This window comes from Oncorhynchus kisutch, linkage group LG28, assembly GCF_002021735.2.
Source record: "Oncorhynchus kisutch isolate 150728-3 linkage group LG28, Okis_V2, whole genome shotgun sequence".
NCBI classification, from domain to species: Eukaryota; Metazoa; Chordata; class Actinopteri; order Salmoniformes; family Salmonidae; genus Oncorhynchus; species Oncorhynchus kisutch.
The window spans coordinates 5,073,923-5,100,153 of NC_034201.2; the positions used below are offsets into that span (position 1 = coordinate 5,073,923).

The following is a 26,231-nucleotide window of genomic DNA, read 5'->3' on the forward strand; positions in this document are numbered from 1 at the left end:
ATCCACACCCCTACCTTTATTTGAAGGTATCTATGACCAACAGATCCACATCTGTATTCCCAGTCATGTGAAATCCATAGATTAGGGCCTAATGAATTTATTTAAATTGACTAATTTCCTTACATGAACTGGAACTCAATAACATCTTTGAAAGTGTTGCATGTTGTGTTTATGTTGTGGTTCAGTGTATTTTAGAGTAATGCCCTGTTCTTTGCGTAGCATGGTATTCAATAAAAAACGAAGACAGCTGCCAATGGGACAGTGAGATAAATAAAGAGTTGGCGTTGAGCTTTTGTCGATAGATAGCCTCGTACTCTTTTGGAAGTGTATAGCTACATATGTATGATTTTAATTTGAGCCAGTTTGCTACAACAGTAAAATAATCCTAAAGCAACAGGAAATGTGAATGGTTACATTTTTCGTTTGGCAAAACAAGTCTGACATTTTAAATTGAATATTGCAATATTTCGAAGGCTTTTTAAACCTCGAATACACTATCAATTTGCATTTCCTTCTGTGCAGGAACATTCTCAGCAACAAAAGAGTGATCAAATTAAGAGCCTACATCTGTAGAGCTGCAAGCGAGAGCAGGAGAAACTGAAATCTGCAGGCGACTGATATTTATTGCCCATGTTTGCACTGACAAGGTGTGAGTGGGAGATCCAGAACAACTCTCCCCCGGCACCTTGAAATTACTCGTCCAGCGCCACCAACTCAGCAAGTGCTACCATGGTAGTTGAGAGCGGCAACTTAAATTTTAGCACCGATGACAGCTCCGGGACGAACCTCAGCCCGAAAGACAGTGTCCGCGACACTCTCACGTCCAGGGACCAGTCCGACCTCGGCAGGACAGGGCACACAGTGGTAGCCGTGTTTCTCGGTGTCATTTTCCTGTTAGGATTCCTCAGCAATTTATTCGTCCTTCTCGTCTTTGCGCGGTTTCAGGTGCTGAGGACGCCCATCAATCTCATCCTGCTCAACATCAGTGTGAGCGACATGCTGGTGTGTATCTTCGGAACTCCCTTTAGTTTTGCCGCGAGCCTCTATGGCAGATGGCTCATTGGAGCCCACGGGTGCAAATGGTACGGTTTCGCCAACTCGCTTTTCGGTGAGTTGACTTGATGATCTATAAGCTTCCTATCCTATCCTATTCATACTGGTAACGTTTCAGAGAGACTGGAATCGGAGGGAGAAAAGTACGTCATCTCATGTTTCAACAGGTCCCCCACGCCATGCTCTCTGCCCTGTGTGAGAGGTGCTACATGTAGTCTTGAATGTGATGGATGATGAATTAACATAACAGTAAATAAGCAACGAACAGTTTTGATCTTCGAGACAGGCTACAGTCAGTTTGACTGGTAAAGAGATCCTGTATTTTGAGCCAAATGTTCCAGAGTCAAACCAGTCTTGATACATGTTTGTATTATTTTGTTATGCAGGCCTAAGTTTACTCTGTGTTTTGTCCATAGCTCAACAATATACCAACTGTCACCTTGGTTACGGCGTCTGCTAACCATTAGAATCATACCTACATCATATTTAGCTGACTGGATTTTTTGCCACAGCGGGAATGATCAACATTGTGCTCTTGTGCATGCTCTGCATGCCTTTCATACACCAAGTGGAGTAACCTGGGCTTGGTTAGGACTTAAAATGCTGACATCTGGAGACAGAGTGTAATTTATATTACAGGTTTTAGAGTGCAAGAGTATGAGTTAAGGATTGCAATGTGAAAACATTTACTTCCTCTATGCTCAAGCATGTGAATGTGTGTGCCACATGCATTGTAATGGCCAATTGGTAATGTACTCCATGTAGACATTCTGGACAATGTATTGCATAACCTTGGCGTTTGACGAAGTCCACAGCAAGAATGTACCATTATGCTCACCACAGCTACAACTCTACCTCCATCCATTTCTCTGTGCAGGCATCGTTTCTCTAGTATCCTTGGCAATCCTCTCCTACGAGCGCTACTCCACGATATTGTGTTACACAAAGGCTGACCCGTCTGACTACAAGAAGGCCTGGCTGGCTATCGCGGGCGCCTGGCTCTACTCCTTGGTGTGGACGGTTCCACCTTTCTTTGGCTGGAGCAGCTACGGTCCAGAGGGGCCAGGCACCACATGCTCAGTGCAGTGGCACCAGCGCTCTTCTGGGAACATCTCCTATGTCACCTGCCTCTTCATCTTCTGCCTCCTACTTCCCCTGCTGCTCATGATGTTCTGCTATGGGAAGATCCTCTTTGCCATCCGTGGGGTGAGTCAGTGTCGTTGGTTCACGCTGTACGGATTATATTGATCACGGTGAGAATTTTGATGATGATGGTGGGCATGCTTGCGAAGATTTATTTTACCTTTATTTAACTAGGCAAGTCAGTTAAGAAGAAAATCTTATTTTCAATGACGGCCTAGGAACAGTGGGTTAACTGCCTGTTCAGGGGCAGAATGACAGATATGTACCTTGTCAGCTCAGGGGTTTGAACTTGCAACCTTTCGGTTACTAGTCCAACGCTACCCTAGGCTAGGCTAGGCTGCCCTGCCGCCCCATGACAATGGACACTGATAATCATGTCAAGGTTGATTATGTCGTTGATGTGCTGAAGGAGTCTTCAAATGGCTTTGCCCTGAGTAAACATCTTCACCTCTCTCTGATGGCAGCATCTATCTCTCAAAAAGCATATTTCATCTCCCTCTCCAGAGAGCCATCAATCTGCCACGGCCCTGTCCCAGACCGCTCCCAAAAGACTCCTCAGAGTGCTTCAGCTTGCTGCCTGACGTGTAAAAAACTGATTAAGATCAAGGCAGCACAAATACATTTTTAAAAACGGTCCTTGAATTGCAGCACTTACACTCTCTTTCCTATCATGTCTCTGACGTGTCACTGAAGGGAATTTTTGCACACCTCCTAATGTGTTTTGTTAATAAATTAAAAAATATATATAAACTAGACTATGTAGCCTTTATGGCTGTGTGATCTTTAGGACTGTGTGATCTTTATGACTGATCTTTATGGCTGTGTGATCTTTAGGACGGTGTGATCTTTATGGCTGTGTGAATTTTTATGGCTGTGTGATCTTTAGGGCTGTGTGATCTGTATGGCTGTGTGATCTGTATGGCTGTGTGATCTTTAGGGCTGTGTGATCTTTAGGGCTGTGTGATCTGTATGGCTGTGTGATCTGTATGGCTGTGTGATCTGTATGGCTGTGTGATCTTTAGGGCTGTGTGATCTTTAGGGCTGTGTGATCTTTAGGGCTGTGTGATCTTTAGGACTGTGCGATCTGTATGGCTGTGCGATCTTTAGAACCATGTGATCTTTAGGACCGTGGGATCTTTAGGGCCGTGGGATCTTTAGGGCTGTGTGATCTTTAGGGCTGTGTGATCTTCAGGACTGTGTGATCACAGCAGAATGAATAGATTCCACATGTTATGGTGAAATGTTAAAGACAGAGAAAATAATTTAAAAAGCAGGAAGTGGAAATGTCTCAATGTTTGTATAGCAGACCTTAGTTAAATATATTAGCAAGAAATCCTTGAACCACAGGTTCAGTCCACTGAAACCATTTATCATGTTGGGACAGCTGTGAAATTCTAGTGGCCAACATCATTAAGGCTCAGTTCTGCCAGCTGCAGTCCTCACACTGAAAGCGAGGCAGGCTTACTAGTCCACCTTTCCACTAGTGCAATAAGTGAGACATTTGGGACATAAACAAATGAAAACATAAAGGATGCTTGACTCTCACACATTTTTTGTGAAAAATATATAGAAGATGAGTAACAGCAGTTGTGGCAATGGCACTGTCTGTCTTTCCTCCAGGGGGAAAAATATGCTTAGAGAGGGCAGGTTTACAACAGGCTGTCAGCCTTAACTCAAATGTGGCTCATCCACAACACGGTGCCCTTTGAGGTGGTGTCCTTCGCCTTGTGGCGGAAGGTTGGGCGGGAGACGGGGAGACCTGAGGTTGATTGAGATAGCTGCTGATGCAACCTGTCTGAAAGTCGTCCGTCTTGGTGGCCAGAGCTCGTATAGGTCTCATGAATGAATCATCCCGGGGATTATTTTTAATCCAGATTGAATGTGTCTATCATTGGTCACTAATGACGACAACCTGTGGTACCGCTGACTTCCTTGTTTTATACCCATGTCACACAGAGGGACCAAGGACAAGACAACATCAGAAGTGTAGAAGACTGACTGCCGTAGAGGACATTCTGATGGTAACCAGAATTTCTCAAGGCCCTTCTGAAACCAAACGCTCGGAGGAGTACCCACATTACCCGCCTGTCCTTTATCCTAACATAAACGTATAAGTCTTTGTTCACTCTCCTTTCATTCAGATCGATACTCCCTGTGGCCATTTAGGAACACGTCGTTTTCTTGGCGTTGGGCCACAAATACATGCCGCTTGGGTATGATTTTGAGCACCAGTTTTGCTACGCTTATACAATGTAGACCTACTGTGGTTTTATGCATTAGGCAGTCTTCAGTACAGCTTGACTTTCTCAGCAAATCCGTAGGACTCAATAATGACTGCGCTGTAGGTGGCTGACAAGTTGGAATGACAGCAGAAATTGACACGAGGTTGTTGATTTACCCCCCCCATTGTGTTTGAGTTCCTTTGTCAGGTGTCAAGGCTTGTTCCACTCCAGTGTGCCGTATATTTGTCGTGGTTCGATTATTAAGATGAGAGATTACTTTTCATTCGTAAACAAGTTGAGATTTCATTTAGCCAGATTTCTCTGTTTCAGACACGTTTTCTTATTTGATGAAAAATGCGACAATTTGGTTACTAGGTAGTCTACATCTGCGTTGCTAAATTGTAATTGATGGGGGGGGGGGTAATATTGTTCCACATCCATCAACAAGAAGTTATCTCCACCCCACTATTCTCATTACCTATAGTTTACCCTGCAGGGAGAACTATCAGTTAAATGCAGCATATGAAATTATTTATGGATTTCATGGGAATACTTGTGCAGAAAAACATTGGAGGTCATGACATCATCGTTTCTTAAGTGGGCAAACAGAATATGTATAGACTTCAAGGAGTAAATCAATGATCGTATTGTTTTTACTGCACAACGGGGACTGATGCGCATCTCAGAATCGGTGTTGTTTTCTATAATTTAACCATTCGATTTTCAGGACTCGAGCCTATTCCATGGGAATTTGGCCACCACCCTTTAGCCATTATTGACCATGACCTCTAGCTTCTATGCCTGTTTTTTTTAGGTTAGAGCTCACACCCTATGACTGTCTGTGTAATGGTTATATGATTTCCCTGCGTAAACATGAAATAAGCGTGTTTTATGTGTTCATTCCCTGACATACTGAAATCACGAGGTAGCCTTCACACTGCTGTCAATGTGACCTAAACCTGACCACTGAGAATGTTAATGACCCGATGGTAGTGAGGCTTTGGTACAGGGTTTTGTAAGTAACTTGAAAAAAATGTGTTCTCTCCTCAGGTAGCCAAAATCAACCAGTCGTCTGCACAGCGGCGGGAGACCCATGTGTTGGTGATGGTTGTCTCCATGGTGTCCTGCTACCTGCTGTGCTGGATGCCCTACGGGGTGGTGGCTCTGCTGGCCACCTTCGGCCAGGTTGGCCTGGTCAGCCCCACCACAAGCATTGTCCCCTCCATCCTTGCCAAAAGTAGCACCTTTCTCAACCCTGTCATATATGGGCTTTTAAATAACCAGGTAACGGCTTATCAATGGGACTCTGGCCATTTTTCTACTTCTTAGCGATCTGATATGGAAATGGGGAAAAACCTTTAACGTCAGTACTCCGTTATTACACCGTGGACGCATTGATGATGTCATGTGTGCCAGTTCTACAGGTGCTTCCTGGCCTTCATGAGCTGTGGGTCAGAGGCAGCAGGCAGCCACACCCTCCACACCGTGCCCAGCAGCCGAGTGGTTGGCCCTAATGGCAACTCTCCAGCCCCAGAGGAGCCTGGTACACGCGAGCCTCTGGACGGCAGTGGGACCTCCTCGAAGACTCAGACACGTGGCCAGCAGAGAGACAAACGTGACCTGGTCCTGGTTGTGCACTACACCCCTTGAGGAACAGAGGTATTTTGGGCCGTGGAGAAAAAGCCCACTCCTCTGCTCATAAGAGCCTAAACATGGTGCCCCACACTGCAACATATGATATGATAGAGGAAGTTATCTATTCGGCTGCAAACTGGAGATACTTAATGTATCTCTCTTTTCGTTAGATGGTGTAATTTGTCACCTGGATGTGTAAATGCTCTGTCATTTATATCGCAGCAACCTTTTCCTTCACCCTGCGGTTGAGTGTGTGCTGTTCGGCCACAAGGTGGCAGCCTGCTGTAACATTGACCTATGCTGGAGTCTGTAGAGATAAAAACATTCATCCGTCTTAGTAAACCCAGCCCTTACATACCACCAGATGTAAGATCTCCTGTATATAATCTTTGTACCAAGTGGTCGGTGAGTTGATGTGGCTGCAGAACTTGATGGCAGTGTTTCCGATGTAGATTATGAGATGGCAACCCATTGTTCATCACGGGTTCTCTCTCTCACATGTAACTAGAACCTGGATGCCTTGTTGTGTACGCATGTTCAAACACAGTAACATTCACAATGCTCCCGCTATTCATGTTGAGAATCACCATTCTTTTACAAGATGGTTGTCACATTATTAAGAGGCTCTGATAAGGGGCTCCTAACCTTTTCTTCATCTATGAACATTGTTACACTTTGACATCGTGTTATCATTGATGTAGTGACCTGTTTAATAAAGATGTTTTACAAAGATCATGTGTAAAGGAAGATTCAGTGTTATTTGGACCGTCACACTGCTGAAAGGCTGCCCGCTGCATCTCCTTTTCACCACTAGATGGAACTGAATCCCAATGGGCTTTTATCACTTCAATGAACCACACCTCAAAATGGAATGCACGAGCAGAGGTAAACCACTTCTAAGGTCATGGCTGGAAGAGTTTCCGTTTTTGTCAAAATTGACTTCTCGTAGCATGTTTAACTTACGCAGCAGGTTAGGACAATAAACGTGGCAGGTTAGGAAAGGGTTTAGGGTTAGCTAAAATGCCAAAAAGAAAAGATACATCTAAAGATCAATTTGACAAAAGCTGGAATCCCATCTAGACATGACCCACTTCAAACCCATGTGATTCATTTTTATGTGACAGTCATGTGAAGATGACTGTCTCTTCCTCTTCTTTCTGCATACAGCTACTACTGTACGAGGGGGCTTATAATATAGCGATAGCTCATCTATCTGTCCAAAATGACCCAAATGTGAAGATAGGAAAGTGGACAAAAATAGGGACCAAAGCAAATGTCTGTAGAGGGAGGGGACCGTGGTGGTGGGGGGGGGTGTCATTGATCAATGTCATTGATTGGGCCAGTGCTCTGAGCCCAGCAGGTGGTCAGGGGTAGATGTGTACCTTACTAGCCTGGAGGCTTGGTCTGGCAATGAGAGGAGAGACAGCTGAAAATAAGTTGAAAAGTAATGAAGGGGAGTAGACACAAATGCATGCATGCACACACAGAGACGGGGGAAAAAATACTTTGGAATCAGAAAAGCGGAACGACATTTTGGAATTGAATGAGGAGGACCTATAATGTTTTACAAATAGTTTATTTTTCTCTTTCTCATCGATCTTCAGATAACCAACTAATAGTTGACTATAAACGGTTTTGTGAATGCTAGGTCTCTAACTTCCCTCCTCGTCCGCCTCAACTGGAGATGGAATTTCATATTTATTCATCAGTTTCTCCTCTCCCAAATTTTCCAAAGAGGTGTAAGATTAATTTTTGTTCAGTTGAGTGAGTATGAGAGATGAGCCAGTAGGTCTTAGTCTGTGACTGGTTAGGCCCCTCACCTCCTCTTCACCTCCTGGCTGTTTCCATGGTTGCAGGGTCAGGGGCCCCCCTCCTGCTGGGCCCTGATCCAAGACAGGCCAGCACCTCAGCAGGGGCGCAATTACTGCAGGCTCGAGTCTGTCACCACAACCTTCACCACCACCACATGGCTGACTGCTCCTCTCCTATGACAGGAGTCTCCTCAGAACAGTGTCGTGGAGGTCAATGAGGATGATTATGGTGAAGAGGAAGCAAGAGAACAGGGAAGATGAAGATATGGGGGAATTTTGGAAAAAAAAATAAAAATGAAATCAAATGTGGCAAGCATGACTACTCTATTTATTACTCAATCGCTTGTGAAATTGGAAATTGCAGTGATGTTACTGAGTACACATTTTATACTTGAGGTTGTCCCCCAAAACGCAGAACAGACAGGAAGTCTGTTGACATTGGCACAGCCAGGCTATTCTTTAGAAATCAACACGACTAGACCCCCTCAACGATGATACAGACACTTGCGTGACAAAGGGCCGTTGGAAAATGCTTATATGGGTTGATCCTCTTAGAACGTAGTACGAGCTAAGCCAGCAGATCTAGACGAATAGAGCCGAAGGTTAGGTTGAGGAGGTGAGTAACTGTTGTGTGCCCGTTCAAGGCCAACAATAAAATAAACACTTGGAATAGATAATACATGAAAGGTGCAGTGCATTGATTTAAATATGGGTTCTATCTGCTCCCGTGTTCATCGTCAAAATTGCATTAATTATAATAAACTGATAAAGGATATCTGGGTATTTCTACACAATTTCTTAATTTTCTAAGCAGACGATATCTCATAGGCTATACTGAGAGCAGATTAGTGTACGGATCTACACAATGTACAGCATCGTGATAAATAAACAGGGAAGGCTAAATTAAAGTAGTACCAATTTATTGGCCATTTGGGATACACTGCACCGATGGAACCCTTTCCAACAAATCAACGAGCCATAAAATAAAGGCCACCATTTTTGCTTTGTTTTTAAAGGTCAGATTTATGTAATGTATTATTATATTCTTCCTGATATTTATGAAACTTTTGCCTTGTTCTATGGTAGTTTACATTTAGCGGGGAAAACAACAGATGCCTACTTGAGTCTAAATCTGATGCTAGTTTTGACGAACTGAACAACATACTAGTCCTGTACCAGATGTATTTAAATTGCTTGTTTAAAACCTTTCCCTTGACGTCCAACTGAATACTTGTGTCTTGTGGGCAGTAATGGGTTGTCAACTTTAGCATTGTCCTCAAGCACTGGATGTGGGAATCATTTAGCAAAAGGTAGGTTACAACTCCAGAATCTAAAAAAAATAAACATCTATACAAATGGATCTTATCTTACCTAAGTTATTAGACTCAACATCGTATAAAATGCTCATAAACATATTTCTTATTAAAGTTGACTCAAGTTGCATGCCTCTTAGAAATATAATTTGTATTTGATTTATTTATATCCATAAATGTATACACAGACATTATAATACGTTCCAACAAAAATACAATGAAATAAATGATATTATAAACGGTATATTTTAAGATAGAGAAATAAAGCCATTCATTTGTATGCTGTTCTTTTCTAAAGGCGACATGGAATGTCGACCACAGTAGACCTATCGTTTTCTGTCTGAAAACGGATTCTGACAAAATAGCTCAAATAGCGCTAGCCTATCAAAAATGCAAATAGGCCTATACTGTTCTTCAACTCTATTTATTAATATATTTAATCGGTCATCTGCTTTCCTTCTTTCTTTTTATACATTTGGTTTCTATAGGCCTATTTGACTTTTGCTTATTCATTTCGTATATTTTTGTCTTCCATCATGTATTCATTTATTTGTCTATTTATCAGTAGCCTATAGGCTTATACAGAGAGGCCTGCCTATTAATTTAAAGGCTTTGCGTGGCTCACATTTTCATCTGTTATACAGTCAATGTGTAGTCTATTCCAAGGATAAGACTTTTCCAAACATTTGGGAGGGAGGACACATAATAGAAATTACTCCAAAATTACAGCATTTTATGATGGCGCCTTTAAAGCGTAACACTAAGGCAATGCATAGGCCTATACCCTGTTTTTTCTATAACTTTGTTGAAAACTTGTCAAACATAGGCCGATAGGCCCGTGTTCCTAATTCTATTGACGTTTAGGTGTTTACACTTGGACAGTTAACCCTTTCAAACGCACCATTCAACCAAATCGGTTGAGAGATCCTCTTTAAATATTGACTTATGACGCTTGACCAGCAGCATGGATGTTTTTGTCGAGTCTTTGATGTTTGAGCATGTAGGTCTACACGGAGCTGGTGGCGTGGACGACTCATATCCAGACGTTCCCGTTGGGGAGTTCTCGGAGGTTTGAGATTTGTGAACCTGCGAAGTGAGAAAATGTATTGTACATTTGATCATTTAAAACGGTATTTTTTGATAAACAAAAAATGCCTATGTGGTCCTTCCGTTGTTTTTGTAATATTTTGTGTGTGTTTAAAAAAAACATTGAAATAACAATGCAGAAACGTGATAATCTAGGTCATATAGGCCTACAGGTAACTGCCAAAATAATGGAAACACTTGAGTGACTGAGGGATTAAACGTCTATTGAAAGCAGTTGCTTCCACGCAGGTGTGGTTCCTGAGTTAATAAAGCAATTAACGTTCCATCATGCTTAGGGCCCCCATAGGATGACAATGCTCCCATCCATAAGGTAGGAGCGGTCACAATGGTTTAATGAGCATGAAAACGATGAAATCCATATGCCACCGCGGCCTCAGTCACCAGATCTTAACCCAATTGAACCCTTATGGGAGATTCTGGAGCGGTGCCTGAGACAGCGTTTTCCACCACCATCAACTAAACACTAAATTATGGAATTTATCGTGGAAGAATGGTGTCGCAACCCCCAGACACTCTATGCCAAGGTTAATTGAAGCTGTTCTGTCTCCTGATGGCCTAACGCCCTATTGACACTTTATGTTGGTGTTTCCTTTATTTTGGCAGTTACCTGTACGTTTGCATTCATTCTCCAGAAAAAAATGGCTTACCTTCGAGTGTTTCCTCAGAGAGCTGGGATGAGTGTAGGCCTTGTCGCACAGCTTGCAGATGTATGGCTTGTCTGAGGTATGAACGTGCATGTGTTTTTTTCTGTCGCTGCTATTTGCGAACCGCCTGTCGCAACCTTCGAATTCGCATTTGAAGGGCTTCTCACCTGCCAAAGAAAATGTGTAGCCTAATTTTAGTTCAGAAATTGTAATGTGTTGTAGGTCAAAATTGCAGTTGGATATGCCTATTGCCTGGTAATTGGCCCAAGTCTTAAACAAAAGCATTGTAACTTCCAAGTTCAAATGAAACATTAAATATTGCGTGATATAAGCCGGTTGGTTTTATAGCATGTATGGCTGGCTCATTACCCGTATGAATCCTTTTATGTATTTTCAAATTTTCCGACCTGGCAAACATTTTCCCACAGCCATGAAAGGGACAATTGAATGGCTTTTCTCCAGTGTGTACACGAATATGGTTGACTAATTTATACTTCGCTTTAAAAGATTTGCCTTCTCTCGGACAATCCTCCCAAAAGCAAGTATGCAGACTCTGGTCTGGACCGCCGACGTGATCCACGGAGACGTGCGTAACCAGCTCGGACATACAGCAAAACATCTTGCCGCACGTTTTTTGGAGTTGATTCGTCTGATTCGCATCTATCCATTTACAAGTGACATCCTGCTTAGAGTGCTGTCGCATGTAGAAAGCACCGTGACCAGTCTGTGTTGTCACTCTCATGCCCATGTCCACGTTGTGATCAAAGTGGAGCCGGGTATCACTGAAATGCGGGTGCGGGCTCGAGACAGGTTGATGCGGATCTGCTCCCACGAATATGTCTCCCCGTGTACCCAAATGCGCCCTGCTATTTGCCATGTATCCATTTGGGAATGCGCTCTGTTCACCTATAGATGAAAAGAGAGTGTGCGCTCGGTTTTCAGAGAACCTTGGGGGAATTCGCACACTTCCTGTTGCGGTGCGGCTTAAAAATCCGTGTCGAGTATCTCTTGCTGCGGAATCGACAATGTCTGGAGTGCGATAGGTAAACGTAATATTCCTGGAATCGATAGCTCTGTATCCATGTGAACCGATGTGCCCTCCGCAGTGGCTTCCTAGCGCAGCTGCGTATCCGGAGACTTGGGGAATAAACTGGGACTTCTGTGCGGGGGCAATGAAATTGAAGGCTGCGAAGTGAGAGGTCTCTCCATACGGGCTGATCCCTAACCAAACGTCGTTGTCCCCGGGTTCATGTTGTCTTGGTATTCCCCCGACAACAAGCGCGGAGAATTGCGCACCATCGTCAACTAGCTTGGTCATTGAAGCGCAGAAGATGGAAAATAAATAAAACAATACGGAAACCTTTTACAGCTTCATAACAGCCAAATGGTCTTCAACATGGCCATACTGCGCGAAAATCGTATGTATGCTTCCAATCTGTTAAATGTTGGCTAACCCACAACATTCATTGAAACCAAGCTTTTCAGAGGGTACAAAGTGAGAGGGGGTCAAACTCCTAACACGTTCCATTACGTAGGCTATAGTAGCCTAAATGTATTTAGTCGAATCAAGTCAATCACTCCACCAAAATACGACAACAGCAGCACCCATACAGTAACCAATGACATCGAAGATAACCTCTTGGCACGTGATTTTTCGCACAGTGAATTCATTGACAAGCTATTTCCTCATTGCAAACTGGTAGCCTGCATGTCCCATAAGCGTCTGTAGTGACACAAACCCGGCCAGCTCTCCTATTTCCTGTCTATCAAAAAGTGTACCTTTATTCCCATGTCTTCCATGACTCTGCTTTGCGTCATTGCTATACGCTTGACCCTAATTACCACCACTACCTGCAATGATGCTGCTGCTGCTTTAGATCGGCAATGTTTGGAATTTCAGTATTGGGTCATTCAACCAAACCCGCACTGAGGTATTTACACCGTAACCTCTCACGTGTTACCGGACAGGTCTTTAAGCCCATGCCCATGAAAATGCCTCCAAATAAATATTACATTCGTGCCGGTTGCAAAATGATAACACTGAACCAAAATATAAACGCAACAATGCAACTATTAAAACGATTTGACTGAGTTACAGTACATATAAGGAAGCCAGTCAATTAAAATAAATAAATGAGGCTCAAATCTATGGGTTTCACATGACTTGGAATAAAGATATGCATCTGTTGGTCACAGATACTTTTTTTAAAGGTAAGGGCTTGATTCAGAAAACCAGTCAGTATCTGGTATGACCACCATTTGCCTCATGCAGCATGACAACATCCCCTTCGCATAGAGTTGATCAGGCTGATTGTGGAATGTTGTCCCACTCCTCTTCAAAAGTCTGTGCGTAGTTGCTGGATATTGGCGGGACTTGGATCACACTTTCGTACACGTCAATCCAGAGCATCCCAAACATGCTCAGCGGGTGACATGTCTGGTGATTTTCAGCTTCCAGGAATTGTGTACAGATCCTTGCGACATGGGGCTGTGCATTATCATGCTCGAACATGAGCTGATGGCAGCGGATTAATAGCACGACAATGGGCCTCATGATCTCGTCACGCTATCTCTGTGCATTCGAATTGCCATCCATAAAATGCAATTGTGTTCATTGTCCGTAGCTTATGCCTGCCCATACCATAACCCCACCTCCACCATGGGACACTGTTCACCACATTGACAAGGGGCCATGCAGGCTACCTTGCGACATGGGGCTGTGCACTATCATGCTGAAACATGAGGTGATGGCGGGGGATGAATGGCACTACAAAAGGCCTCAAGATCTCGTCACAGTATCTCTGTGCATTCAAACTGCCATCCATAAAATGCAATTGTGTTCATTGTCCCTAGCTTATGCCTTCCCATACCGTGACTCCACCTCCACCATGGGGCACTCTGTCCACAACGTTGACATCAGCAAACCGCTCTCCCACACAACGCCATACAAGATCATTCAATAATAAAAAATAATAAAAATTACAGGACATCATACATTTTCAGTTCACATTGACAACACAAAACAAAATAAATTGAAAACAGACTAGATAACCACGTAGGAGTAAACATTGAGGTTTACCAAGAGGGTAGAATATTATTGTAAAATGTAGCATTTCACAACCTCCAATGTTTTGACTGCAGAGGAACACAAATAAGCATATCTGAAGAATAAAAAAGGTCCTTCACTTCCTTTTACTCTGATGGCCTTAGAGGAAAAAAAATGAGGTTCCTGTATTTGAAATCTTCAAATTGAGGAATTTAAAAACTGTATGTCTGAAAGAGTTGAAACGGGACTCATCCGTGAAGAGCACACTTCTCCAGTGGCCATCGAAAGGTGAACATTTGCCCACTGAAGTCGGTTACGACGCCGAACAGCAGTCAGGTCAAGACCCTGGTGAGGACGACGAGCACGCGCATGAGATTCCCTTGAGATGGTTGCTGACAGTTTGTGTGGAGGTCCTGGGCTGGCGTGGTTACATGTGGTCTGCGGTTGTGAGGCCGGTTGGACGTAATGCCACAAATTCTCTAAAACGACATTGGAGGCTTCTTATAGTAGAAAAATTAACATTCGATTCACTGACAGCAGCTCTGGTGGACATTCCTGCAGTCAGCATGCCAATTGTATGCTCCCTCAAAAGTTGAGACATCTGTGGCATTATGTTGTGTGACAAAACAGCACATTTTAGAGTGGCCTTTTATTGTCCCCGGCGCAAGGTGCACCTGTGTAATGAGCATGCTGTTTAATCAGCTTCGTGATATGCCACAACTGTCAGGTGGATGGATTATCTTGGCAAAGGAGAAATGCTCACTAACAGGAATGTAAACAAATTTGTGCACAAGATTTGAGAGAAATAAGCTTTTTGTGCATGTGGAACATTTCTGGGATCTTTTATGAAACCAACTCTTTGCATGTTGCGTTTATGTTTTTGTTCACTGTACATAAAAATATCTGGGACATTTGATCCTGCCCCCCCCCCCCCCCCCAACCCCCACGCATGTTTGAAAATAAAAGTTGTGTATTTGAAACAACTGATATTTTGCTACAGAATTCATAATAACACAAGTAGCATATCAATTGTGTTAAAATATTAAATTAAAATATGTGTTATTTTCTGAATTTATAGACAGGCCCCAATAGATGAATCGCCCTATGTCTGAAAAACCGAGATAATTGCTATATCTTAGGCTACTGTTTAACACACTGTTTAACATTTCATGTATTTATACAACAACATTGAATATTTTATCACCAATCATTTACACGTAATTTGAAAGGACTGTTTATGTGCGCATATAGGCTTTAAAAAATGGGACATTTCAGGGAGGTTTTATGTAGCGTGAGGTTTAGACTATATTCGTTTATCCCAAGAATCACTTCTGTTTCAGAGCAATTGAGCAATTTCATCCAGTTTTGCTGCCACGTGTAGGTTACAGTGGTAGGCTATAACCGTGTGACCAGACAGTTAAAAATTCAAACAAACAAAATTAAAATATGTCTTAGGGGCGGGGCTATGGTTAGCTGAATGACTATAGTTACTAAAAAACGTTTTTGTTGTATTGGCCTATTATCATAGTTTTTACCTACATAAAGTTCAATATCACCCTGAACCACAATTTCAATAAATATAGCCTAAGAATAGACAACATTCCAATTTACATTGGTGCATGTGTGATTAATTCAAGGTTTTAAAAGCTAGAATCCTTAGTTGCTACATCCATTTTTTTACTTATAAATTAATGATATATACCCATTGATTCTTGAGGAATATACTGTCAGGTCCATAATTATCGGCACCCTTGATAAAGATATGCAAAAATACTACACAATAAATATACACACTGAGCTCTATTGCATGCAATTTTTTGTGTGAAAATTAGAGTGCCCGTTAAAAGTTTGGGCAAACCTACTCATTCAAGGGTTTTTCTTTATTTTTACTATTTTCTATGTTGTAGAATAATAGTGAAGACATCAAAACTATGAAATAATACATGGAATCATGTAGTAACCAAAAAAGTGTTAAACGAATCAAAATATATTTTTTATTTGAGATTCTTCAAAGTAGCCACCCTTTGTCTTGACTGCTTTGCACACTCTTGGCATTCTCTCAACCAGCTTCATGAGGTATTCACCTGGAATGCATTTTAATTAACAGGTGTGCCTTGTTATAAGTTAATATGTGAAATGTATTTCCTTCTTAATGTGTTTGAGCCAATCAGTTGGGTTGTGACAAGGTAGGGGTGGTATCCAGAAGATAGCCATATTTAGTAAAAGACCAAGTCCGTATTATGGCAAGAACAGAAACGACAGTCCATCATTACTTTAAGACATGAGTTGGACCCCAGAGTGAAGGAAAAGCAGCCAACAAGTGCTCAGCATATGTGGGAACTCCTTCAATACTGTTGGAAAAGCATTCCAGGGGAAGCTGGTTGAGATGATGACAGCTTTGCACACTCTTGGCATTAAGGCAAAGGGTGGCTACTTTTAACACTTTTTTCTTAATTAACACTTTTTGTTTTCTCCACACTTTTTTGGTTACTACATGATTCCATGTGTTATTTCATGGTTTTGATGTCTTCACTAGTATTCTACAATGTAGAAAATAGTACAAATAAAGAAAAACCCTGGAATGAGTAGGTGTGTCCAAACTTTTGACTGGTACTGTATATTGATATTTTATACTAATACAAATTGCTCAGAAAAAATATGTTGTTTAATAATAACTTTAAAAGATAAGGGTCAAAATTATTGGCACCCTTGTTTTCAGTACTACTCCAGCACCCTCCCCTTGCGAGGATGACGGCACTGAGCCTTTTTCTAAAATGTTTTGTGAGATTAGAGAACACTTTGGGAGAGATCGTAGACCGTTCCTCCATAGAGAATCTTTCCACATCCTTGATATCCTTCGTCTGTGCTTATTGACTGCCCTCTTCAATTCAAACCACAGGTTTTCAATGGGGTTCATGTCTGGAGACTGAGATGGCCAATGCAAAATGTTTATTTGTATGGTCAATTAACCATTTCTTTGTGGATTTTGATGTGTGTTTGGGGTCATTGTCTTGCTGGAAGATCCACTTGCTGCCAAGTGACATACTCCTGAAAGAGGAAACCAGGCTTTTGACTAAAATAACATCAACAATCCATCACAATATTTTACCGTAGGTATGAGGCACTTTTCTGCATATGCTTATTTTTTCCAATACCAAACCCACCACTGGTATCACAACCGGCCATGATTGGGAGTCCCATAGGGCGGCGCACAATTGGCCCAGCGTCGTCCGGGTTAGGGTTTGGCCGGGGTAGGCTGTCATTGTTAATAAGAATTTGTTCTTAACAGGCTTGCCTGGGTAAATAAAGGTTAAATAAAAAATAATAAATAAATGGTGTGCGTGTCCGAAGAGCTTTATTTTCATGTTATTATTTAACCATAGCACCGGTTCCAATCCAAGTGCCAATCAAGTTGAATAAACTCCAGGTGGTGTCATGGATCAGATTGGGGCATTACGGTGGCTCTCCGTAGGTAGCCTATCACATAGAGTACCAGGTGCAGCAGACCGTAGCTCTGACGAAATGAATAAATCAATACAAGAATGAACTATCCAGGTATCCTGGTCTATCACATTTCTAATTCGGGGAAAACTGAGCAAAAATTTGAAGACGTTCAATGGTGCCTTTAATCGTAATCCCAATTGTTGTAAAAACAGTTTGGAGCCATTGGAAACGATAGGTCTGGCGGATCAAAACGTGCAAGTGAGGAAATCCTGAAGCTTTCCCCCATCATTAACATGGACCTACTTTTTGGATGCAAGAAGCATCTCCCTTTGCTATCCATCTACTTTCTCGGCCATCTCAGAAATGCCAGCCCCTAGTTATGATGGTTTTTTTCCTCATCCCCTAGCTGCAGGGATGTCCCCTCTGTTTCCTATTTGAGGAGTCAGTGTGACCATTGTGATCCATGGTTCGAGGGCTCGCGCAGATTTCTCAGAAGTAAGGTGTGTTCAATAACCCCATAAGCAAACAAATTCACGCAACAAAAAACAACAACAATTGGATTGGTAATATTATGTTTGTGATAGGCAATAAACATGTGCACTAACCAATCTAGCGTGTTGGGACGTTATATACAGATTCGTTCAAGTGGCCTCTGCATCAGCGGTATCAGCAATCTCATGCAACTACTATTCAGAGGCCTTTGGCATTGAAAAGGAATTCCCAGCAACCACAGAGTAAACATGAATTAATTCCTGTTTTGTCAAAATGCACAGATAACTGATTAGCAGACATTTCTTTCAGAAATTCATGAATTCATACATCAAAAACATATTTGGTTATAAAAAAAAGCTAAATTCTCCTTTAGGTCAATGTGCAACCCATTTTTCTTTGTGACTTGGCTATTGATTTTCCCCAACATTTTTCCTCTTTTTTTCGCCTATTTTGCATTTTGTAGAAACAAATAGAATATTCTATAATTGTGGTACAACAAAGGTCAACTATTCTGCACTCCAGTCTTTACTACAGGAATCAGTTACTTCAATAGGTTTAAACCGTGGTTCGTGTTTTTCATCCGTTCTCATTTTCAGTCAGTTGACCCAATGTTGCAAAAACAGCCAGGGTGACCCATAGAGAATTTGTTGATCACTCCTTCTGTCTTTGGTCGAAATGCAAAGCATTGAATGCAGGCCTCAATAGCAAGCTCCTTAATAATTCAAAACTCAAAAGGCAGCGTGCACAGGAGCTCACCGGAGCTCAGTACATGACTTCAAATATTCTACTGCTTGATCTCCTGTTCCTCATAGAACATTAGCTCAGAAGTATTGTGGAGCTCCTGCATCTAAATATAAACATTACCAGCATCCAAAATGAGTACCAGCACCTAATTCAGTCCAAGTCAAGTACTGAGCATACGAGATTCAGTTCATAGTAACCGAGTTCCATTATTAAATCAATATCAAAACACTCTCATGATCCTAAGGGAACCAGTACGAGACAAAGGATGTTGAGGCATCAGGAAGCTGAAACATCTCTGAGCCTGATCTTTAATACAGACACAGTAGCATAGATTGAATTTGATCAAAGTCATTCACTGGCCAAATGGATTAAATAGATCTAACGAACGCATCCAACACATTTTATTTATTTCATGTCTGTGTATGTAAAGAAAGGCTAAGATTATGTTACGAGCTGTCATGCACTGCATGAATTTGTCAAGAAAAAGTATGACTCAGGAATGGTAGCCATTTTTAGATGTTCTTGTCCCTGGTAGGATGAAGTGTTGTATCAGGATCCTCTGCGTTTTGTGAGAGTCTGATGTTTCAATGAGTTGGGAATATTATTGAAATATTTGTCAGTGAGAAAGATTTGAAATATTACTCACGGCGTGACTTTGATTTTGTAATGTTTAATTTGATCACAGCCTTTGATATGGAAGAGCATTTGTAATTGAAACTATTCCAATACTAGCAGTGGCAATGTAAGAACAAAGGATATTTGTGACTGTCTCATCTCTGTGTTACTTATGAGAAATGTATCAATTGATCCTTACTCACTATTGTCACAATATGCTCATTGTATAATTGATGGGTAAATATTATCTTTGACACTACGGTTAAATTTCCATGTCCCTGTGTGTTTTCGTATTAGCAAAAAGCAGAAGCAGCATCAATAGTGAAGCTTAAAATCATTTGAGAAAAATTGACGATAACCTAACAGTTTACAAAACCTGAACAAGCTAACATCACATTACCAACGACAAAATGCACAGGCTATTATTTGAACAATTGCAATCCGAGATGAGATGAGGTTTGTAAAACGGAAACTGAACACTGTACATGTATACTTGTAACCTGTCCCAAACATAATCCTTACCCAAAAATGTATTACCACAAAATCTGTCCATGTATTTAAAATGTTTTCACATTAAAACCATCCCCAAACCCTTTGCCCTCTAAAAGTTATTTATCGCAGAGGAGAAAAGTGAGAAGAGGGTACAGTACCTTGGAGGAGCACCTCTATATTTCACTGCTGGCTCCGGTGCCTATGAAAAGATCCCCAATATAAGCATACAGGACAATGGACCACTCACTTAAGACTACAGATTCTATTTGGGCCAGTAGCTTTTATGATGAGATACTAAGGAGTCTTTGTGAGAATTTGGATGGCACATTAAACCTCCATTATATGAGCCATCAGAAGAGAACGATATTGGACTTTAGGTTTATTTTTAAAGTACAGATCGAGGATCTGATCATACAGCATATGTGGAAGAAGAGGGAGGAGGGAGGTGGGAGGGTATTAAAGTAGTGGTGTCCCATTCCCTTATAAAAGGAGCTCTTGCGGTTTTTGTCTCTTTTCAAATGTCCCCCACACAGTTATACAAATAACTATGGTCTTGCTCATCGTGATGATCAATCTATAGCAGGCCTACCACTTGACAGAAGAGAATAAACAGTTGAATGGCTGACAGATTGAATAGGTGATTATTTATCTGTTTATAGATGAAAAGGGGAGAGATGTGAGAGAAATGATATAGATTAGAGGCCTTTCTCGTCACAAAACAGGGGACAGACAGAAAGCTATGCCCCCTACTGGCTAGTCCTGTCATTCTATTGTATTTTTCCATTAATGGTTATGTGAGATGATGAGAGTATTATGATGCTGTTCGCAACACTAACTATGATTTAAAAACCTTAGTAGTCCAACCGGGTTTTGTACGATTTGTGGGTTTGTTTTCAATAAATGAAATCTTTGGATATGTCATCATATTTACATGATGGCACATATCATTTTATCCCATTTATATTACACTTTACCTGTACTATTCAAAATAGTAGCACAAATGGTAGCAGAAAATGGACATTTATATTAGAAGAGAGTGCCCTCTGCTGCATAGCTAAAACTAGTGCACTATGGTTGATGCAGCAATTTATCTTGAGCTCGGTACTCAATCTTAAAGGTTCAATGCAGCTGTTTTTATCTCAATATCAAATCCTTTCTGGGTAACAATGAAGTACCTCACTGTCATTGTGTTCAATTCAAATGGTCAAAAATAAACAAAAATAGCTTCCTAGCAAAGAGAAATTCCTCAAATAAGAATTTTGCTCGGACTGTCTGCGAGTGGTCTGAGTGGGAAGGGGGAAAACTGAAAACGAGCTGTTATTGGCCAAGAGTTTGGAACTCTCTTTCTTATTGGTCTATTAACTCCACCCCACCAAAACAGGTTGAACTTTCAGGCGGTCTTTTCAAACAGCCCTTACACTAAAAGGGCATTATCATCATGTTCACAATTTCACAGTATTATTCCAATCTCATAGCATGGAAATATAAAACACAGGAACATCAAGTTTTTTTTCACATTTTCTGTCCCACCAAAATGGTTCCCGATGAATCCATAATCACTTCCCTATAGAACAAATTCAAGAAGCAACTTCTGCTGGAAGGATGGAATGTCCATGTTTCCATGTATGTGTTGAGGTAAGGCATTTCTGAGGCAGATAAGAGAGGGGGGGATGGGGGCTGCTCTATTAAATCCCTCTATATCGGAGTGACCAACCATGGCTGTGTGACTGTTTCTTTTGCTGTATTCTGCCGTGAAAATTGATTCAACCCAACTTAATCCTACCGTTGTTCTCAACAATGGCCCCTAGTGGCCCTGACACATCTCAAACCAGAATGATATGGCTGTCCAGTGGGATTCTACTGCATTGAGATAATGACCCTGTTGGTGGGCTTTAGTCGACCCAAACAGACAGTTACCCAGATGGCATGAATCAAGCCCTGACTCCACACTCCAAAACCACAGCAGAAATCCTTAACAACCAGGTGTCAAATACAACTCTTACTGCACCTTTGAACAAGTGAATGAGCCCTAATCATTACACTGACTAACTGCAAGGGAGAGAAAGAGAGAGTTAACAAATAACGGGGTTAACAAATTCTAGAAGTGCACAGATGGCCATACCTTGGCCTTTTCTCATTTGGGCAAAAGTCTGTCCTCCGTTCTCTGTCCTACGTGACCAGGATGCCAATAGGTAGTCGAGGACTGTGTCAATTCGTTAGCAGACAAATGAAAAACGGTCCTCCCCTCCTCGATAGCCTCCTTTTGGAGAGGAAGCAGAAGTCTATCCTACTGCGGAATACTTTTGATATCTGCCACACCCAGTGGTGTAAAGTACTTAAGTGAAGTATTACTTTAAGTAGTTTTTTTTTTGTATCTTTACAAATTATATTTTTGACTACTTTTACTCCACTACATTCATGAAATAAATATGTACTTTTTTACATACATTTCCCTGACATCCAAAAGTACTAGTTGCATTTTGAATGCTCAGGCAGGACAGCAATAATGGTCCAGTTCACGGACCTATCAATATAACACATTGTCATCCCTACTGCTTCTGATCTGGCGGACTCACTAAACACAAATACTGCATTTGTAAATGATGTCTGAGTGTTGGAGTGTGCCTGTCTGTTCGTAAATAAAAAAATAAAAAATACAAATTGTGCCGTCTTGTTTGCTAAATAAAAGGGATTTGATGTTTAGCATTTAAGTGTACTTTGTACTTTTACTCAAGTATGACAATTGAGTACTTTTTCCACCACTGTACTTAAGTACATTTAAAACCAGTTACTTTCGATTTCTAATCAAGTAGTATTTTACTGGGCGACTCACTTTTACTTTATTTTCTATTAAGCTATCTTTACTTTCACTCAAGTACGACAATTTAGTAGTTTTTCCATCACCCTTTGAATCAGATGTTATATTGTACTGTAGGAGAAAAGCATGCATAGTCTACATTTAAAAACAATATTCTACTTAATAATAAACATGTATTGCACAACTAACTGCATTTGTTTTTATCACTTTGCACATTTATTTTGGGATCCCACCCCTGTAAACATCTTTTGCCTGGTGATGTGCGAGTGGGCACTGGGCACAGACGTCAATTCAACATCTATTCCACATTGGGTCAGTGTCATTTCATTGACATTACGTGGAAACAACGTTGATTCAATCAGTGTGTGCTCAGTGAGGAAGGCGCTTTTCATTTCATACAAGCGCATTTTCGCCCACGTTCAGTCTCCTGGCCGCCTCTCCTCGATTTACCTTCGACCTTTTTCAAAAGGAGTCGAAAGTAGACCGAGGAGAGAGGACGCAGGAGTTAAACCGAAAAGAGCATTGTCCAGTCGGCGCGCGTCTCTACATTACACTAAAGGTTCAATCTGCATTTGCTACATACATTTCTTTCTCTCACCCTACACAGCCTTTGATTCTTGAAGAATATAACTTAGAAAGGCCTCGTGAGCTTAGTTCAACTGTCTAACCCAATCAGAACCCAAAATATAAACTCGTTTTACTTCTTTGCTTGTAAACAAAGACATAGCCTCAAAACATGGTTAAGACTGTAATTGTAACGTCATGGATGGTCAGTCCTTGCATCCATAGCTCTGTCTATGAATTTCAAAGCGGTGACATTTTTCCAGCCCCATCCCTCAGCTGTTTCCCCGAAAGTGGCTGGGGTAGGCGCTTTGTTTTTGTTTTAATGGTAGATTTCCCATTTAAATGGGTGGCTCCCTTTGTTCACCAGTAGATGGCGACTCTGGTACTCACAGACGATGGCGAGGCTGCTGCAGAACTCCGCTCAAATCTTGGCTACACATCTGCGTTCCTTCAGGAGTGTGTCCCATGGATAATTAATTCCACTCTATTCACAAGAAGTCATTGTCATGTTCCCAACACAAGGCCCTTACATCGGTTGACCTTGCATCGGTTGCCTGTTGTGTAGGCTAACCACAACCATTTCATTTGAACCTATTAGGCCAAATTCAATTCAATCAATAATTCAGAATCAATCATTTGTTATATCATGGTAGGATGTTTGTTTCTAGTGAGGTCCATCTCTACCTTGACAGAACCCCTTGTTCTGACATTTTTTTTGTCTCTGACATACACTACTTGACCAAAAGTATGTGGTATGTTGGGCGATTAGGCCTGGCTCGCAGTCGGCGTTCCAACTCATCCCAAAGGTGTTTGATGGGATTGAGGTCAGGGCTCTGTGCAGGCCAGTCAAGTTCTTCCACACCAATCTCGACAAACCATTTCTGTATGGACCTCGCTTTGTGCACGGGGGCATTGTCATATTGAAACAGGAAAGGGCCTTCCCCAAACTGTTGCCACAAAGGTGGAAGTACAGAATCGTCTAGAATGCTGTTGTATGCTGTAGCATTAAGATTTCCCTTCACTGGAACTAAGGGGCATAGCCCAAATGATAAAAAACAGCCCCAGACCGTTATTCCTCATCCACCAAACTTTACAGTTAGCACTATGCATTGGAACAGGTAGCGTTCTCCTCCGCATCCGCCAAACCCAGATTTGCCCGTCGAACTGCCAGATGGTGAAGTGTGATTCATCACTCCAGAGAATGCTTTTCCACTTCTCCAGAGTCCAATGGCGGCGTGCTTCTGGGAAAACCCTTCCCAGAAGAGTGGAGGCTGTTATAGCAGCAAAGGGGGGACCAACTCCATATTATTGCCCATGAGTTTGGAATGAGATGTTCACGTATCCACATACTTTATGTAGCCATCCCCTGCACTGATTGGGACTCAGGTTTCAGTAAAAGGCCTTCAGTAAAATGCCTTCAGTAAAATCTAGCTGTCTCCTCTATATCCTCAGAAAAGCCAGTCACATGTCTGCGGTAATAGCACTGTGGCCACAGTAAGTTTCTTGTTTGAATCTGTCAATATTGTTGAATAACTCATACAAATACCAAATAACAGTGTTTTATATCATAAGAAAGTAAATGAGAATTGAGGAAAGAGTTGACCTCACGAGATACTAAGACAGTAATGCATTTTATCCTGTGTGACTTGAAAAGGTTTCCCAACAAACATAACAATTGGTAGCAAAATGAGTGGTCAGTAACAGCTCAGAAGTTATGAGGTCAGGATCTGAAAGATTACAGTACCACACAGTGCGGCCCTCAATCTATGAAAGTCTTGTTAAAATAAAGTACACAATTGTTGATCGAAGTAAGCCATTGTGCTGTGGTATGTATCTGCCAATAGTAATGGCTATCTAGAGGGCCTCCTCATTGACGTGAGGCTCTATTCAATCCGGATCGTGGAAACTCAGCGCTAAAGCCTAATTAAAGGCAATGTTCTCCATGCTGGCGGAGAAGGCTCTCATGGTGACCGCTGGATAATGTCAGCTCAATCAGAAACGACCTTGACATTTCTATGGTCGAGTCTTTAACGCTTCAGCTTGACAGGTTGACTTGAGCCCTTAGAAATGTAAGTAAAATAACATTCTCCTCTCACTGCCATTTGACCCTTCATTGACCCCTCCAGAGCGATTGATAAGAGTGGGCTATTATTCACTGCTCTGGCATGTTAACCTTACCCTTGAACCCAGGGCTCGAGGTCCATCTATCGATTGTTGTCAAGGAAGTGCACTGTCCTCTGTGTTGTCATCAATACCATAATCAATTCCAATGCAGGACGTTTATGAGCCTAGTGGTACTTCCTGTTTCATGAGTGACAGTTAGTCCCTTTGGTCTTGACCAACTCATGATCTTAATCTGATCGCTCTTTTGTTGGTGAGACTCTTCCCCCGGAGAGCGGGAAATGCTAACTTATAGTGTATTCAAGGTCTAAAAAGCTTCTAAAGTTGTAATATCCATTTTGAAATGTCAGACTTGATTTGCCCGAACGTAAAATGTATCATTCCCAACAAAAAAATTCTATTAATTATAATCCATATAATAATTCACTTTTCGTGTTGCTGCAAGATTTTTCTCCTGCTGTAGCAAACTGGCTCAAATTAAGATCTTACATCTGTATGCTTCCTCCACCCTCACTGCACGGAAGGGCTCTCCCCACAGTACTACATTTCTTTATTTCTGTGGCGAATAGACATGCTCTACCAAATAATATAAAACAAATGTTTTTTTTTGTTGCCAATATTTAATTTTATTCTGCACAATTTCTCCTGACCCTCTCTGTCTCTTTCTCGGTTTGTGGGCACTCACATTTATAACGCTGTTTGTACTGAAGTCTATCCCATCTCAAGTAGAGCTCTAGAGTTGTGCTCCACTCTGGCGTGATTGGCTACCCCTCCTGCTGAGATGGCCTTGGATTTCAACATTTGAGGAATTACCATCAATATTAATGGCCTCTCAGTCTTTAGCACCACTAGAAGAGGGGTGTATCACTTCCCTAAGGATTCATTGAAGATGATCTAGCTAGCCCATCCATAATGGATGGATGGACATTTTACACTGCCCAGGATATTGTATTCTCAGTATTAGCAC

The 26,231-nt window shown here is 41.7% G+C and overlaps 2 protein-coding genes across 4 annotated transcripts; one reads left to right on the forward strand and one right to left on the reverse strand.

Annotated features, from left to right (window-relative positions):
• Positions 1–268: 268 nt before the first annotated feature.
• On the forward strand, positions 269–6,786 carry LOC109883615 (pinopsin). Of its 2 annotated transcripts, none has more exons than XM_020475652.2 (4): positions 269–1,108; positions 1,931–2,259; positions 5,469–5,702; positions 5,835–6,786. In XM_020475652.2, the coding sequence occupies exons 1-4, from the start codon at positions 730–732 to the stop codon at positions 6,066–6,068; spliced, it is 1,176 nt and encodes a 391-aa protein (XP_020331241.1). In that variant the 5' UTR covers positions 269–729; the 3' UTR covers positions 6,069–6,786. The 2 variants fall into 2 exon arrangements, with proteins under 2 accessions (XP_020331241.1, XP_031664503.1); XM_031808643.1 differs by having other exon boundaries at positions 271–1,108; positions 5,843–6,786.
• Positions 6,787–7,616: 830 nt separating this feature from the next.
• Positions 7,617–20,201, reverse strand: LOC109883622 (zinc finger protein ZIC 3). Of its 2 annotated transcripts, none has more exons than XR_004205973.1 (3): positions 19,920–20,201; positions 10,932–11,095; positions 7,617–10,263 (listed from the first exon to the last, which is right to left on the reverse strand). XR_004205973.1 is itself a non-coding variant. In XM_020475659.2 (3 exons), the coding sequence occupies exons 1-3, from the start codon at positions 12,244–12,246 to the stop codon at positions 10,069–10,071; spliced, it is 1,308 nt and encodes a 435-aa protein (XP_020331248.1). In that variant the 5' UTR covers positions 12,247–12,647; the 3' UTR covers positions 7,617–10,068. The 2 variants fall into 2 exon arrangements, 1 of the variants encoding a protein (XP_020331248.1); XM_020475659.2 differs by lacking the exon at positions 19,920–20,201 and adding an exon at positions 11,298–12,647.
• Positions 20,202–26,231: the final 6,030 nt, after the last annotated feature.